General features: G+C 40.5%; 1 protein-coding gene across 2 annotated transcripts in view; it reads right to left on the bottom strand.

The window, feature by feature from the left end:
• Nucleotides 1-18,344, bottom strand: part of LOC124264628 (cilia- and flagella-associated protein 43-like) — a 45,942-nt gene extending 27,598 nt beyond the window's left edge. For both annotated transcript variants that reach the window (XM_046699368.1, XM_046699369.1), the window contains exons 1-11: nt 18,198-18,344; nt 15,480-15,730; nt 14,681-14,774; nt 14,175-14,342; nt 13,465-13,720; nt 13,232-13,355; nt 12,251-12,333; nt 10,321-10,452; nt 9,513-9,629; nt 8,673-8,753; nt 247-395 (exon numbers count right to left, since the gene is read on the bottom strand). In XM_046699368.1, coding sequence (XP_046555324.1) covers nt 247-395; nt 8,673-8,753; nt 9,513-9,629; nt 10,321-10,452; nt 12,251-12,333; nt 13,232-13,355; nt 13,465-13,720; nt 14,175-14,342; nt 14,681-14,774; nt 15,480-15,730; nt 18,198-18,226 — 1,484 coding nt within the window. In that variant the 5' untranslated portion in view covers nt 18,227-18,344. The remainder of the gene's footprint in view (nt 1-246; nt 396-8,672; nt 8,754-9,512; nt 9,630-10,320; nt 10,453-12,250; nt 12,334-13,231; nt 13,356-13,464; nt 13,721-14,174; nt 14,343-14,680; nt 14,775-15,479; nt 15,731-18,197) is intronic.
• Nucleotides 18,345-18,360: the final 16 nt, after the last annotated feature.

Below are 18,360 nucleotides of genomic sequence, written 5' to 3'. Positions count from 1 at the left end.
CCCCAGTCTATATTTGAATACTATAAAGACTGTCACTAGTTAATGTTGTCAGTGTTCACACTCAGGCAATATTCTTGCACCATAACTCCTACAGACCTTGCAACAAGAACGAACATAAAAGCCCAGATACGCATATTGCACCAAAACAGAAACCAACAACAAATGAACTAAGGGACACAACTCTGCTGTACTTTCTAACACTTCTACTGTTACTGTCAGAATGTTACATAATGCAGATGGACTCACTGTAGGTGATTGACTGGACCACCATATATCCGGAACCTGTGCACCACTCTCAGTTTCTCAATATCTGTCAGGTCCACACAGAAGATGTGCCCCGTCATCGTGCCCACCAGGGCAATGTGAGCTAGGGGGCTGCAGGCAAGGGCTGTTGCCTGAACAAATAGTTGTAATGAATAAGTTTGTACACACAATACAAAGCTGGAAAAAATAAGTGTAGAAGTGAGCACAGCTCTCATACCCCCGCTTCCCACTTTGGGACATGGAAATGACTGATATTGATATATATAATGTGACAAGGATCAGCAGCTCACAAGACTTCTCTTTGACTCTACTAAACTTTATATACATGTTAGATAATAGTTTTGCCATGTACTGATTACAGTAATAATTTATGGAAACATTATTTTTTTGTGTTTTCCGTGGAAACCTGTCATACAATTGAACTTGTTGCACACAATGAAGTGGACGTAGATGAAGATTGTTAAATTTTTAGCACATGGCATATCTGTGGGTCATGATTAACTTGTGTATTAAGTTTGGTGAACCTAGCATGTATAGTTTCGATATGTTGTGGCCAGGTAACCATCAAACACATTTTGCACCAAGTCATGTTACAATGGAAACAACAAAAAAACAAATTCTGAAAAGACTTTAAAATAGCAAAAGGCACATCAATGGGTAATGATTAACATGTGTGTGAAGGTTGGTGAACCTAGCATGTAAACTGTAAGAGATATGCTCCGGACAAAACCATCAAACATATTTGCCACTAAGTCGTGTTTCCATGGAACCAGCAATAAAACAAAATTCTGTAAAAAAAATTAAAATAGCAAAAGGCACATCAATGGGTAATGATTAACATGTGTGTGAAGTTTGGTGAACCTAGCATGTAAACTTTAAGAGATATGCTCCAGACAAAGTTTCGGGACGGACAGAATGAACGCTATATACCCCCGTTACTTCGTAGCAGGGGTATAATAATGGGAGAGTGATCTGAAATCTGATTTCTTGAAAAGCATTCTATAATCTCTCTGATTTTCACTGTGTATGAATTTAATACTAAATGTAAAAACATGCCTTATTCAACTTGGTGAAAATGAAATTTTTAGAGTAAAATTAATATTTTATACTTATCCTGACTCATGCTTATTGCTTGTCTTCTTCTTCTTGCGAACATAGTGGAACATGTGTATCTCCCAATTGAAGTTCCCTTCAATTAAAAAATCACTAATTAGTACTCACCACGAGTTACCTCCCTTCCACAAGCTCGGGAACGAGGGCGCCACCTGAACCCATGTTCCTCACTCTCTCCTTTAGTTTCGAGCCCGACACTTTATTTTCCCGAAGAAATCCAAAGTGTTAAGTGGGGAGGATGGGAGGGCTTACCTCATGAGTCAGGATAAGTATAAAATATTAATTTTACTCTAAAAATTTCATATTTTTCCTTATCCTGACTCATGCTTATTGCTTGTAGAATCCGACGGAAAAGGAGGTGGGAATATATATACTTTGGATTTTAATAATTAGTGATTTGAACTGTGATGATTGTAATAACCCTATGGGAACTTCATAAAGGCACTGAACTGATGAATTCCTGCTGTTTAACTTATCAGCTGCCATATAAAGGTTATTACAATTTATAGAATATGATAAAAGTATATACAACATTAATGTAAGCTGAAGCTATCAATGTGATAATATAAACTTCTGTGAGTTTATAGTGGATACTTTTTATAAATTAACCAAAGTATTAAGCTTAAGATATGCATATATTTAAGCTATAATAGTATAGTATTGTGCTTGAGATATAATTATAACTTAAGCTGTATAATAGTAACCAAATCCTTAGAGTTTGTTAACTTATACATTTATGCATATGACCATATGACTGAGCTTCAGGATTGATGAAACTTAAGCTGAACATATATATATAGTAGCAAAACTCCTAGGAGTTGTAAGCTTATATATAGTATGATATAAAAACCATAGTACTGAGCTTAAGATAATAAATTAAACTTAAGCAAAATATATAGATAGCATGTAGCTATTAGTACTGTTATCAGATAAGTATAAAATCTGTAAGATAGACTTATCTTCTCCGTGGAACTGTCAACTGTTGAGCGAGGACCATGGGACCGAAATGGTGGATACCTGAGACGTCCTCGGTGGTGATATCTCTCAGATAGTGGTTGGCAAACACCATATCGGATCTCCAGAAACATCCCTCCATTATGGTATTCAACGAGCAATTCCCATGTAGAGCGAGAGTTGAGGCTAGCGCTCTAATTTCGTGAGGATTAGAAGCTCTTGGAGGGTCGAGTCCTGCAGCCTTGTAGGCACGTAGTATGACAGTTCTGATCCAGATAGAGATCGTAGTACATGAGACTTCCGTCTGCGTAGCTGTAGATATAGGGATAAATAATCTAAATCTAAATAAAATCCCAGCGAAGTCCCAGATGAGCGATGTTATGAATATCATCAAAGCATATTCTCTCGTAATCCAAAGCGTGAATCTCTGACATCCTGGCGGCCGTAGCTAGTGCTAACAGGAATAAGGTTTTGTGGGTCAGTGATTCAAACGATGTAGATAGCAATGGTTCATAAGCCTCACTAGTGAGGTATTGGAGCACTATATTTAGATCCCAGGCTGGAGCGTGAAACTTCCGTTTCTGATCCTCCAATCGGAACGCCGTAACAAAGCGAGTAACTCTGGTGTTTTTGTTAACTTGACCCCCGTTCGCATAGTTATGACAGAACTTATGGCTGCAAGATAAGTGGACAAGGTTGAGCCTTTTAGATTCTTAGTTTGACGTAGATAACATAAGAAATCTGCCACTTGAGGATGTGTAGCATATCTGGCTGTAAATCCTTTCTTAGCAGCGCAATTGACAAAACTGTGCCATTTGTCATCGTACAAGTTACGAGTTACGAAGGGCAAGCGTGACCGCTTTAGCCGCTCTGGCAGAATAACCTCTCTTGATACAATCCATACATGAAGTTGGAATGCTTCTGGTGTTTCGTGCACTTGTTTGGTGTGCGGATGTATCAATAGATTGGCGCGTTGTGGGAGCTGAAGAATTGGTTTTCCCATTACTTGAGTGAGATCTGGAAACCAAGTTCTTGCTGGCCAGTAGGGCGCGACTAAAATCAGATGGAGGCTCTGCTTTTGACTGATTTTCTGTAAGACTTGTGGGATCAACGCTGGAGGCGGGAAAGCGTACGCGTTGAGTCTCTCCCACGATATGCTTAGAGCGTCCGTTGCCCATGCTAGTGGGTCTGGCACTGGCGACACGAATGTTGTCAGTTGCTTGTTGAATCGAGTGGTGAATAGGTCTATCAGTGGAGATCCTATTTCCATGATTATTTGATTGAATATCTCTGTGTGGAGCATCCATTCTGTCGGCGACGGTTGGTGTGGCCGAGAGAGAGCGTCTGCTAAAACATTCTTTGCTCCTGGAATGTGGCAAGCTCTGACGTGTATGTTTAGATTGTCGACTAAATCGAACAGTCTGAAACATCGAGTCAGTAGGTTCTGTGACCTTGTTGAACCTTGTTTGTTCACATAAAACGCCACTGTTGAATTGTCTGTGTAAACCATCAACTGAGCGTTCTGTAGTAGGTTGCTCCAGTGACTTATGGCGTTTATGACTGCTTGCATCTCTAGCAGATTTATGTGACATTTGCTCTCTTGATTGCTCCATAGGCCTGACGCTGTCCTGCCAGCAAGGTGGGCTCCCCAACCTTGTAGTGACGCGTCTACGTAGAGATGTGTTTTCGATTCCGGCTCTACTAAGGAGACGCATATGCAAACATTCAATCTCTTGGTCCACCAGAGTAGATGTGGTTTGACATAATCTGGTAGACTGAATGGTAGAGGGTCCTCGAGATGAGCATTGATGAGGACTTGTAATGGACGTAATTGAAGCCTGCCTCTGACTGTCAAGTCTTGAGCTGATGTGAGTAGTCCCAATAGGCTCTGCCACTGTCGAAGTGGTAACGGAGAGAGTAGGGCTTGAGGAATAAGTTGTTGGATCTTGATCCATCTGTCCTCCGGGACTACAATACGATTCTGAGCTGTTAGAAATCGTATACCTAGAAATTGCAGATCTTGCGTTGGTTCTAGGTCCGACTTGAGTAGATTTACTAACCATCCTAATTGTGTTAGTAGCTTGATTATAAAATTCAGCTGTAGTCTGAGACGCTGTGGATCTGGATCCACTTGTATACCGTCGTCTAGGTAAAAAGCGCTGCGAAGACCTTGACGATGTAGGTATGAGACAATAGGCTTGGTCACTCTTGTGAATACCCAAGGGGCCGATGTGATTCCGAAGGGAAGAACCTTCCATTGGTAATGTTTCCCGTCTAGGATAAATCTTAGATATTTCCTTGAGTTGGGATGAATCGGAATGTGTAGATATGCGTCTTGCAAATCTATGCTGGCCATGTAATCTTTGGGACGAATTAAATGCAGAAGTTGCGGTAAGTGTATCATGCGAAACGGAGGTTTGCATAGATATTCTCTGTTGAAGATGCTCATGTTGTATATGAGACGAAACTTCTCCTTGGAATTTTTCTTCGGCACTAGGAAAACTGGGGAGTAGGAACCTGGTACGATGTTTTGTTGATCCAGAACTTCTAAGGCCTGTTTGTTTAGTAGAGTAAGTACTGCTTCTCTTAACATAGGTAGTTGTGCCGGATGAACGTTGAACCCTGGGGGGTTGACTGTTAACGGAAGTTTGGCCTTGAGTTGTATTAGATATCCGTGCTGTAGGATGTTGGATACATATGGATCTTGTAGTATTCCCCAGTTTTCCCAGTGTAGCTGAAGGCGTCCACCCACTTGAGACGGTTGTACTGGAACGGCTGGGGGTGGAAGACTCCAGTCGTTCCGAACCTGAATTTCATCGTCTAAATCCACGGGCACCTCTGGATGATCTGCCTCTAGCTGATCCTCCCCTAAATTTGTTGTATGGGCGATGAAAAGAATCCTTGGGATCTTTAGCTGCAGCTAATTTCTTGTCCCGTGCTTTCTGTAGCCCCGAAAACTTAGACTTGCCTGAGTATCTCTGTGTTGACTGTTTAATGACGTTCGCTAAGGTATCCATGGATCTGATCATAAGAACCTCTCTTGAGTCTTTAGATACTTCTTTGGAGACCTTGTCTATTTTGCCACCAAACAGTAAGGGCGATGACCATGGAGCTGTGTATAGAGATTCTGTAAATTGCTTATCCCAAGAGCAGGAGGCTAGTAAGCCTTGCCGACGAGCCATGGTAGTAGTTTCAGTAAGCGCTGATAGGTGCTCTGTAAGAAATTGGTGGTCTCTTTTCTGCATGAGTAGAGCTGAGTAGATCATTCTATCTTCCTCCTCTGTAGAATTCTTGAACTTGGTGATGAGAGTTTCATTAATCGTTCTAGATCTATTCAATCCAAAGAACATCCTCCTGGCGATGGTATCTAGTTGGGCCAATTTGCGATCGCCTACTTTGCAACTTCTGGACTTGGCATCGCTTATTAATTTAAAGTTGTCATCAATATCCTGGGCCTTGAAAAGGGTCCATATTGTGTCCAGCAAATTTCTTGGCATTGAAGACCGAAATGTGTAGATTGGACTTTTGAAGATTTGGAACAGGCTGTATCCAAATTAGCTGGTACCGCTGCAATCGGATCAATAGGAGGTAAGGTGATATTGTCTACATCATCATCCTTCATCAGGTAAGTCTGAGTTGAATTCTCGTCTTGATGGGGAAGCAAGTTGTAACTCATTCACCATCCAGTATCTGATCTCAGCATCTGAGAAAATGATACCTTCTTCCTCTGATGTAGGGTCATATGTCGGAGTCCTAGATCTGTAGGAAGATCTATGAGAGGACTGTGGTGAACGGACTGACGAGTGGCTAGTGTAAGGAGACCTTGGAGGAGACCTCCTCGGCTTAACGCTGGGGACTTCGCTGGCTCTTCTAAATCTTCTGGGCGAGGTAGATATGGAGCCACTTAGCCTTCGCGACCTTCGAATGTAATGGATCAGTCAGTGTCCCTTCTCGACATATGAGCTTGTGCTTGCAGCGAAGCGACCTCTGTGTTCTACAGGGTGTGGGCTCGGTGGCGCTCCTTCTCCGCGATGTCCCTCGCATAGGATGAGGCTCTAGCTCCTTCGCTGGAGGCGGCCTGGGACTTCCTTAGCAAAGTGATCGCTCACGGGCTGGGTTGCCCTTCCGGCGCTGTTTGTGGGCTCTGGGGCCCTCACGCGAAGCCAAGGGCGGGCTCTGGGGCCCTGTATGACTTATTAAGTGTTGGGCTCTGGGGCCCGTGGCTCTGGGGCCTCTGTAAACCGTAACGGTCCTCCATCAGTCTCATGATTTGGTTAACCAGGTCGTCTGGGACAGTCTGCGCTTTGCGCTGAGGGTGGCCTCTCTGTGAAAGTGACGGGACCCTCAATCGTAAACTCAGGCGACAGCGTAGGCATCTCTGGTTGCATGTTTATCTGCGCTGTTGTGACGGTAGCAGATACTGGACGCTTCTTATGGACGTAACATCTGGAATGATAATCGGAATGTCATCATCATATAAACATAATTCTGAGACAGGTAGAAATATCAGGAGGCAAAATTATTTGTAGTTTTAAGTAGATTTCCCTTTGACGTAGCTGTGGACCTGGGGCTTCGCGGCGTCGCGTTGAGATGATGTGGACGCTTCCTAGTCTTAGACTGAGAAGACGGAATGTCTTGAGATGCAGGTCGCTTCTTGGACATAGCGGACTGGCGCCCCACGCTTATCCCCCGAGGGAAACTCCCGGCATGCCACCAGCCGGTGGCGGGTCGCCAGTCAACAGTTGACAGGGTATAATAATTTCCGATCTATTAGCCATGACTGAAGATTGTTTTATGATTTATCTGCCTTCCGTCTCAAAACGGAACATAAATATTTATCAAAGGCAGAAATTGGTAAATTAATACATAATTTACAACGAGAAACAATAGAACATGGAGTAATGCAACCAGGGCATTTTAAATGTGGATCGGTAGCAGAATAACGTAGTTTACAACCTGTGCAGATTCTCATGAACGTAAACTGCTGAACAAACACGTCGAACCGTGAATAAAACAGCAGAAACACGACTAATAATCAATGCAAGTTGAATAAGGATACTAGTTACACCTCTATAACTGAATATAAGAGGTACTAAACTAAATATAAATAAAGGATATAGTGTGTTGGGAGACACAGGCGCTCTCACGTCCAGCTTACTGGGCGAAGAAGGAGAAAGTGAGGCACATGGGTTCAGGTGGCGCCCTCGTTCCCGCGCTTGTGGAAGGGAGGTAACTCGTGGTGAGTACTAATTAGTGATTTTTTAATTGAAGGGAACTTCAATTGGGAGATACACGTGTTCCACTATGTTCGCAAGAAGACAAGCAATAAGCATGAGTCAGGATAAGGAAAAATATTTGGATACCATGTTCCAACCATATTAAGTGTGACAATTATTTATCAGGATAACTAATGATATAATTGTTATATTCGACATCCTGCTAACCACATGAATTTCTTTCTCATGGAAACATCAGATGTCACCCACTGTGTCACAACTTTGCGAGTTCAATAGAGAGAGAGACTACTTAAAAAATGACAGATAGCTTTTGCATTTTACTACAATGTCAACATAAATTTTGCTTTTACAGATTTGCGGTGGCTTGTGAGTATTTGATACTACTGTCCTCAGTTCCAAATATAAAATTGGAGCATTGAATTGATTCAGTTCTAAATGTAAGAATAGGTATTTCACAAAGCAATTATTACGCTGCGACAATTGTAAAGAATGAGAGTTACAGCAGTCATAGCGATAGCTTCTCTCTTCTAAACATACAAAGGTCTAGTTCACACAGCAATCTCTGCCCTTCGACTATTCAATGTGAAAAATGGGGTCATTGCACTATGAATACTTTATCAAACTGGTCCAAGCTGTATTTATTGTCCTACGATAAGGAACTTATCCATCCACTCCCACAAATGGGAAACATTTTTATCATTTTATGCTTTTCAAAATTATTTATAGAAATGTGTGGCTACAATGTCAAAAAACCATTGATACATAGCCATTGGGCATAAGACAACTGCACTATTGCTGGATCACATCCAACTCCCCTGATAGATCTTACTAAGTTATGTCTACATAATTGACATAAACTTGTTATCCTATGCTGCAAGGCTTCATTTGTTTGGTCCACTGTTGTCTAAAGCCATGGATACAATATTCTTGCAATAGGACAGCAGCTTGTAAACCAACAGATTGGGACCAGATGATCGATATAATGAGCACTAAAACCTGGAATCCCTGGAACTGATGTTCTAAGGATTCTCAGCTTCAGTATATTGGAATTTGTGTCTTTTTATGCAGACAAACACTGTCATATTCCTGTGATGGGTTTGTTACCTGAGCTCCTATGCTGACAGAAGACATAAGCTTTCCACTGGCGACATTCCATACTTGCACTTCCCCATCTTCGCGAATACTCTAAAAAAATGAATAAAATCTGATGTTGTGACAAATTTCCTCAACATTATGCAAACATTTAAAAAAAAAGAAATCCACTTCAGTTCAATTATAAATAATCAAATGTTTTGACAAATGGGGTAGAACTTTTCCATTTTTCCAGTTTGCTTGTTCTTTACACTCAGCACGAGCGAAAGTCCATCTCTAACATGGCTGCCATTAAATAACTGAGTTTGGACCACACAATTATTATTGCTTCTGTAAGAACAATCCACGTCATTGGTATCGGAGTCAATGACACACTATCACCCAGGCAACTGTTTCTGAGCAATAAAGACGCAGGAATCCCCACTGGGTATATGATCATGAATTATGGAATGAGTGAGTGAGTATAGTTTTATGCTGTACTCAGTAATATTCCAGCTATAGGGCAGTGATCTGTAAATAATCAAGTCTGCACCAAACAATCCAGTGATCAACAGCATGAGCATCAATATATGCAATTGGTGACATGTGATGACATGTGTCAACCAAGTCAGCGAGCCTGACTACCCGATCCTGATAATCGCCTCTTACGACAAGCATGGGTTACTGAAGATGAATTCTAACCCAGATCTTCACGGGTCAAACTTGATTATTTTGTACACAATCAGTATGGATAACTCTCCACATAACATACAAATCAGTAGGATAAAATCCTCTGATCATAATATAAAAGAACAAGCTGCTATGTACGTTGTATTTCAGGAATCATAAGAACCAAGACAGCAAATTACTTACAACAAATGTTTCGGATCCTGTTGCCATGGCCGAGACAGCAATGAACTGTCCGTGGTGGAAATCTCGAAGAGGGTATAAGCTTGTAGGGACGCCAGCATCATACAGATGAATGCTTCCCTGGAAATGTTGAAAAGATGAACACATATCCTTGCAGATTTTACGTAATCAAGATAGTAGAAATAACACATTGGCATATCCACCTAAATATTCATAATGACCACATACTGATTATGATATGAAGCAAGCCCATTGATATCTTTACTGTATTTCCTAATTATTTTCATGCTAATTACAATTTGTTATCTGACTATGCACGCAGTAATATTCCAGTTATACAGCATCATGTAAAAATAACTCAATCTGGACCAGATAAACCAGTGATTGATATTATGAACAGCTGTCATAGGATACAATGACATCAACCACGCCCCTAAACACAACCATCCCCTTGACCCTTACAACAATTATTGAGTGCTTGAGACTTATTCATGCCTGAGTTGCAACAGAACTTGATAAATAACAACCAGTTACTTGGATGTGAAGACAAATGATGAGGAGAAGCATGTACAATCTGAATGACCCTCTTAAAATTTATGTACAAAGTAGGTGACCCACCTGCACATCATGTATGACCCCCTAAAATCATCATCCCCCCCCCACCCCAGCCATAACTTATGAATGGTCCCTAAAAGATAGCTTGAATAAACGAAGGAATAAACATCAGTTGTTGCCTGCTTGGCATCGTGTCTCCAAACATTAACGCTGTTCCTACAGGCAAATCTAGGCATAATTCTGTTGGTTGCCTTACCATGGGAGAGCACAGGGCCATTCTGCTGAAGTTGTGAGAGAAGGCCAGAGATGAGATTGGTACTCCAATATTACACTGCTCTGCTACCTTGAACTCATCACCGCTTGTCTCGATTCTCCTCAAAATACCATCCTGGACACAATCAGAAGTTGACATATGACAGATATTAACAACACCAATACAAGGGAGACAAAACCTGTGTGAGCACTCTGTGCTCAAAACATCATAGTGACATAATTGGAACCAAACTGAATTTTACTAGGCTCAGGCATTGGACTATGTTGAATGATTAAGTAGCAGACCACCAGTTTGTGAAATAACTGAATGTATGAGGTTAAGGTGGCACGACCACCTGTTAACAGTACAATGGCTGCCAGCTGTTTATATTGCACACAAAATACTTGGATTGTCCCCAGAAAAGATTTGTCCCACTTTCATTTTTTGACATTTCTCTGCTTTTTTAAGATAGGTTAGCCAGAAATATCAGACTATTCTTATGAAGAAAGGTACATTCAAATTCCTATTTGTATGAGAGCATGAAAGAGAAGATTATCACAAGGGTTCTTCTCTGTATATATTGAATCTATTATCTGATTTCTAAATATTCTCTAGTTGAGCTAAACACTTTCAGGCAGGACCTGTAACGCAAAACCTGCTTTAACAAGTACATTTGTAACATATGTTATATTTGGGATTACACTTTCTCTAGACTGCCCGGCTTTGTGTACCCCTCTGATAAGTGTTAATTGGCACGGCTCCCCACGGCCGAAAGCTATGATTACACAATGCCATTTAGAAAGTGGTCAAATGCAACATATGTTATATTTGGGATTACACTTTCTTAGTAAAGTACAAATTCTAGTACTTTTTGAGTTGAGCCCCATCCGGGATTCGAACTCACACCCTCAGAGTCAGGCACCTAATCGCCAGCACACAAAGTCAGCCGCCTAACCCATTCAGCTACTGCGACTTCCACAAAATGGAAGTCCGGACAACTGGTAGTCTAGACTGCGGCTTTGTGTACCCCTCTGATAAGTGTTAATTGGCACGGCTCCCGGCCGAAAGCTATGATTACACAATGCCATTTAGAAAGTGGTCAAATGCAACATATGTTATATTTGGGATTACACTTTCTTAGTAAAGTACAAATTCTAGTACTTTTTGAGTTGAGCCCCATCCGGATTCGAACTCACACCCTCAGAGTCAGGCACCTAATCGCCAGCACACAAAGTCAGCCGCCTAACCCATTCAGCTACCCATGACTTCCACAAAATGGAAGTCGGACAACTATTAGTCTAGACTGCCGGCTTTGTGTACCCTCTGATAAGTGTTAATTGGCACGGCTCCCCGCGGCCAAAGCTATGATTACACAATGCCATTTAGAAAGTGGTCAAATGCAACATATGTTATATTTGGGATTACACTTTTCTTAGTAAAGTACAAATTCTGGTACTTTTTGAGTTGAGCCCCATCCGAGGATTCGAACTCACACCCTCTCCAGAGTCAGGCACCTAATAAGCCCGGCACACAAAGTCAGCAGCCTAACCCATTCAGCTACGGCTGACTTTTGTGTGCTGGCGTTGTAACCTGACTTCTGAGTGGTCCGAAAGGTAATCCAAATGAATTGCTAACTTCAAAAATAACATTGTACTGTTAAAAGTGTAATCTAAATAGCTATATGTTGACTCTGATTTATTGAACTCAGCTGGCGTAACTGCTAATCGCTTTAGGCTTTCGAAAACATATGTTAACATTTGTTACCCTTTCTAAATGGCATTGTGTAATCAAAGTACATTTGTGTATTTTTTTAAATGATGTTACATAATGAATTCTGACATTCTGAATTCAAACATACTTGGGGATAATTCCATTTTATCAATAAATTATGTCTCAATAATAATGTGCTAATTTATCATAAACTGATGCTTACCGTTCCGACTGCATAGAGACCTTTTCTGTGTAAAGCAATACAGTTGACTGACCCTTCCAGAACCATAGCACTGAGCTCATCAGCTGAACCAAAAACACCAACAATCTTGTTCACAAAACGACAGGGAGATCAGGACACTGTGGCATAGATGACCTAGTCATCTTGGGCAATGCAAATCACTGTTTAGAGTTACCTCCCTTAGGCATGCCAGAAACCTGTGACCATGGGTTTGAATTCCAGACTCTGAGTCATGGTCATCCGTCATCATCCAATGCATTAGGGGCGGTGGGATAACCTAGTGGTTTCTGGTATCCCCCCGTCGTGATATTGCTAAAAGTGGTGTAAAAACCATACTCATTCACTCCAAAGTATTATATATCCATTCTATTTTCATTAATGTAATCCTGGATCCATTCACCATCATAGCTTTGTTCTGGAAGTGAGTATAGTTTTATGCCACTTTTAGCAATATTCCAGCAATATCCTGGCAGGGGACACCAGAAATGGGCTTCACACATTGTACACATTGGGGAATCGAACCTGGGTCTTTGGTGTGATGAGCGAACGCTTTAACCACTAGGCTACCCAACTGCCAGTAATTTACAATAGAATTTCAAAGGCTCATTGGTAAATTGATGACTATTTATAGCATCATGGTCTTCACATTGAATGCTATAGTGGGGAATGGGTCCAGAGAATGTGTGTGTCCATTGAGATAGAATGTCAGAGTTTGACATACATACCCCATTTAGATACAGTATATTGACTCTGAGTTGACGAGTCCTCGGTTTCATCCCATTATTCAGAACACAAGGTCGGGCAACAACCAGTATAATCTTTTAACACTGTTTTCTATGACACAGCAGGAAATTGAACCACCAAACTTCTGCTCTCTTAGGCACCTGCTTGATTTACTAGGCCACACAGAACGTAATTAAGCTTTCAACTCTGATTACCCTCAAGGGATCTACACTGCCTCACCTATTGGCTGACTGTCCCCAATGCTGGTCTTGCTGCGTCCTGCACTGGTGGCGCGGGACCTGGGGGTCTCAGCTGCAGGGGGTGGGTAGTACAGCACCCTGGCCTTCATCAGCTCACCATCAATCTGGACACACAAATGTCACATTAACTGTCAGAAAGTTGCCTGAAAGATGTTTTTAGACCAAACAAATAGCAGATTCACTTGAAAACAGATTTATAGGCGGATTACCTACCTTTAACAGGTGTCCGCCCTTACATCCAACATAGATATCCCCTGTAGGTGTCCAAGTCTGGGACACCGGTGCCACCCTGACAGTCTCGTCTTGAATCTCAGACAATCTCTCGGCCATCTCTCCCACCAGTCCAGCAATGGCTGCCTTGGGCACGTCAACTGTGTACTGAGTCATTCTGGTTGACGCCCGGGTCAACACGTCCCTCTCCTTCTCATCCTCTCCTGTGTTGGGGTCCTCAGGGGGCAGTTTGACATGTCTGGAAGAAAATATTTCATCCATATCAAATTTTGCTGTCATGTGCGGAACAAGCTAAAGACACATCACAGTCACTAAAAAGAGGAGAAAAGAAAGGCTAAATCAGTGAGGGTTTCGCAACTGGATTCTCAGGTCAAACAACTGCTCATATTCTTCTCTGGTTTAAATCAAGTTTCTTCAATCAAGTCTCCGACATGATGTCAAACACAAACAAAGGGATGTCACTCAAAGGCGGACATATATCTAGGCAATCTGATTGGTCAGATTGGACCTGTGACTTCTAGTACGACTTACAACTTGGCTGCAACTTAGTAAGTTGTATGTGATTCCAAACCATTACGATTTGGATGTTCTGATGTTGCAACTAGTTGCAATTGTTTCATGCTGCAAGTTCTTACTACAAGTCACCCTAAGGGAATACACTTTGAAACAATTTCAAATACAAATGTACTTACTGTGGCAGCAAGATGTAATTGTCGTCTGCCTGCTCCGTCTGCCACACTGTGATGGCTTTGTCAGTTGTCACACAGATTTGTCTCCAATTGCCAGGATTGAAGCAAATACTTGTTGGTGGGGTGGACCCGATCTTAACTGAAGCTAGCTTTATATTCTTCTCATATTTCCTGGAAAACAGGAATAAAATAGATAACAAGCTCTACTATAAGTTGTATGCTTCTTTCGAGGGTAATATGGTCTGATGTACGCCTCTTTGTAGCAGTGTCACCCGAGTTAGTATTTCATTTCTGGTGTTATGACATTGAAAATGTCAACCTGATTGTTTTCACATAATGTTCTTACTATGTCAACGCTGAAAGTACATGCAACACTCTTCTTATAGGAAGGGAACAAAACAGGACAAGATGTCCTTATTGCAAAGAGTATAAAACAAAGAAATAGTCCGGCCTTCATAAAAATTATACCGGACTGGAATCACGAACTATTGCATGCTTAGGAAACATACCAGAGAGTCATTTCAAAATCTGGCAACCCTGAGAGGCTGAGAAGGTATTCACTAGCTGAGAACACAAGCTGCTGAAATTCCAATTGTGCTCCACCTAAAATAAGAATACTATGATCAATACAACTGAATGACGACAATGTTGTTAGTGTATAGCTCTAACAATTTCTCACGTTGACCTTGTTCATTAGCAGAACATATCATGGACATGGGATTGTGAAATAATACATTCTGCTAGGAAAAATAGTGGAAATATGAAAACATACAAAACTGGCAAATTTATGGATAACAACTTGTTTTATTTTGTGAGTGTGACGTATATATAAAAGAAGTAAAATGATATCCATAAAGTCATCAGTATTTTACCTCCCAACTTTTAAAATGCTACACAAAGAAGTAAAAATATACATGATTCACAGAAGCAGGGTTATAAATTAATTTTTATGTGTACTACTCAAATTGAAATTTACGGCTCTCAAATTAGCGGCTTTATGCTAATAATAACCCTGAGAAGAAGTGAGTGAGTTTGTAAATTGAGTAGTGACATTTCTTTTGAACTTCACAGCTTACTATCCATCAATTAAGACAGAAACAGAGATATTTTAGTGGACAAGTACACATAAACATTCATTTATAACCTGCTTCTGTGAAACATACTTATTTTTACTTCTTTGAGTAGCATTTTAGAAGTTGTTAGGTACAAACCCTGAGAAGAAACAGTAGCTATATACAGTAAACATCACCTGTCTTTTATCTATGAAACAATCAAATCATTTTTATCACTTCTGTAAACTACACTCACCTTCCAAGACACCAAGCTGTCTCATTGTTGGATACACAAACACATATATCTTGGGATTAAGACACTGTTCTGCAACTGCAAAACACTTGTTGACTTTGTGAGCTGTAAACGGGCCCTTGCCATTGCCCTTGAAGGCAAACACAGTTTCCAAACCATTTTCAGCCACGAATTTGATGCTTTTGCCACACTGGAAACAGATGATGTCCTTGTCGATGTAGTGAGCCTCCGTGCCTCCATATCCTTGACTCCAGCTGGAATGACAAACATTCATCATTAGGGGTGACTTAAGTAACAGAGGCTGTTTTCACTGTTGCTATTTGTAATTTCACAATTCACAATGCATCGGTGCATTGCCGGCAAGCTTTGCACAATACCATACAGGATTCATTTGTTTCATTATTGATTCATATTTTGACTTATATTGATTATTATTTTGATGTTGCACTAAGGGACCATTCATAATTAATGGCTAGGGGGGATGATGATGATGATTTTTATGGAGAAGCATGTACAATGTGAATGACCCCCCCTAAAATTTAGGTACAAAATAAGTAACCCACATGTACAAAATCAATGAACCCCCCTCCCCTTCCCATAATTTCTAAGCATGATTTTAAGCATATTTTTATGTACAAAATTTCTGACCCCCCTAGTACGTGTGTACAAAATTGCTGACCCCCCAGCTCCCAAGAACAAAATGGGTGCCCCCTTAAAATCATCATCACCCCCTCTAGCCATAAATTATGAACTGTCCCTAATGTCTCATATAAAAACTTTTACAAAAGCCTGTTTATAATCTATGTGGCCTAATGTTATCTTTTCTCTAGTAATCTTTAAGGATAAAAGATATGACTCAGATTAACTGTTAATAGTTACTTGTGGACCGGAGAGCTATGGTATCAACTTGCCATCCAGGTAATGGCTGCTTGTTACTCGCAAAGAGTCGGAAATGCAGTATCACAATACGTAGCGTATCATAACCTCAGAATCAAGATATGTATCATAAGACTTGGTAATCATGTAAATCAATCTAACAGAAGTGAATAAAGTACTATTGACGATATCAAAGTCAGACATTGCCCTGTTGCCACTCAAAAGAAATGGAAATAAATCTAATCTGAAGTTGTCATAATTATTACTGACTAACAGACAGGCAACACTGAAATTTGAACAATCTGTTTTTTTTATAACTAATTGCCACTACTTAAACTATTGACTGTGCATGCTATTGACAATCTTACTTGCACTTTTTAATTCCTCTTGAGATAGTGCTATCATAGTGCAAACAATTGCAATATGCTCATGATATGGGTTTCAGACACTTAAGAATATCCTTTGACTGTCACTGGTATATTGTAAAAAATGTCACTAACTAATAAAAGACAACTTTATCCTGAACACAAGGCGTTATTCAAGAATTGACAATGTCTGTGCAATGCTTATACCTTTCATTACAGCCTGAGTGAGTTTTGCCATCCGAAAATGTATGACATCCAACAACCTACGATCCAATGATATATCAATAATTTAATATATCCATCCTTAGAGAACTATTTATTCTCCTGAACAAAGTAAAAGAAATGCATATTGTGCAGATGTAGCCCCTGCATGAGATTCAAATCATAGAAATTTGCATCCCATTTTAGTCAGATGCCTTTATCAAATGACCTAAACAGGCTAAGAGATTTACCCCTTTGATCTACAAACAAACTGAATGAGCTTTATAACATGTCATGAAATGTCTTTTAAATCAAACTTTTTCTACAGTATCCACCAATTTTCTGAATGTGTAAATAATGGGGTTGGACAATGAGATTTATTAAACAATAGAAGGGTTTTCATTTTAATAGTCTGGGTTCTACAGTGTTCACGAATAGCGTCTGACCCTCTGACAAATCTGGCAGATTTGAAAAAGGTCTGATAGAAGTCTACAACTTGGCCTGCCGGCCCCAGTGTCTGACTGTATATTTCACAACGACTTTGACCGAAGTTGTTATATGTGACACTTGTTTGCTGTTTGTAAATCTTATACTTGTTAATAATTTAATGCCAATTATAACAAATGTTAAACCTGAAAATGAAATGTGTGTTTAATTTTATTCTTTGGGTCCTGTGAATTTTCACTGGGTCAGACAGACACCTGAAACTTACAGGACCCACTGTCCTGTTACTTTGAAACCCCATTCGTGAACACTGGTTCTAGAAATATGACAATTTGGCAGGATGAGTACTTCAACCATCTGTGACATTTCCATTTGTCTTGACATGACATAGAGGAATGTTCTTCTGTACGTGACAACCCTTTGCTAAATCTTTAAAACATTAATGAAACGGATGGACATGGCGTTTGGATGGAAAGAGGCGTAATTATGCGTAAGGATACCTTCATATTTTATTTTACAACTTGATAAACTGATGAGAATATGATGATTGATCACAGGTGCTCGATCGTCCACAGTTCATTTTATGAACTGAAGTATTCTTTCTCAAAGTATGCAGTACTTTTAGGGTTCGGTATTATACAGCAAACACATCCGTACCATCAACAAAATTAAATCAACGGAAGAAAATTGTGACGGGCCCAATGTAGGGAACTAGGTGAGCGGTACAAATTCAGTGTTTACATTTTGCATTTTTCATTAATAACGAATTTCTGGCATTTTTCGAACATGGTCTTGTTGGTACTATTACCTACACGTTTCAGACACATATACTTACGCGAGTTCTAAGGTTCCAAACTGATCCATTATGCAAGATGTCAGATTCAGTTCACGATGTTAGATGTATACAACGTCAAATGATGCTCAATCCTCCATGTTGTGAGTGTGTGGTTGCCAAGGCTGTGACCTCTCGCGAGATATCGGGTGCGAGAAATGGAGGA

This window comes from Haliotis rubra, unplaced genomic scaffold (assembly GCF_003918875.1).
Source record: "Haliotis rubra isolate DU_JTF1 unplaced genomic scaffold, ASM391887v1 Scf933, whole genome shotgun sequence".
Lineage (NCBI taxonomy): Eukaryota > Metazoa > Mollusca > Gastropoda > Lepetellida > Haliotidae > Haliotis > Haliotis rubra.
The sequence above is the reverse complement of the archived record's forward strand: the minus strand, read 5'-3'. Positions and strand labels throughout refer to the sequence as shown.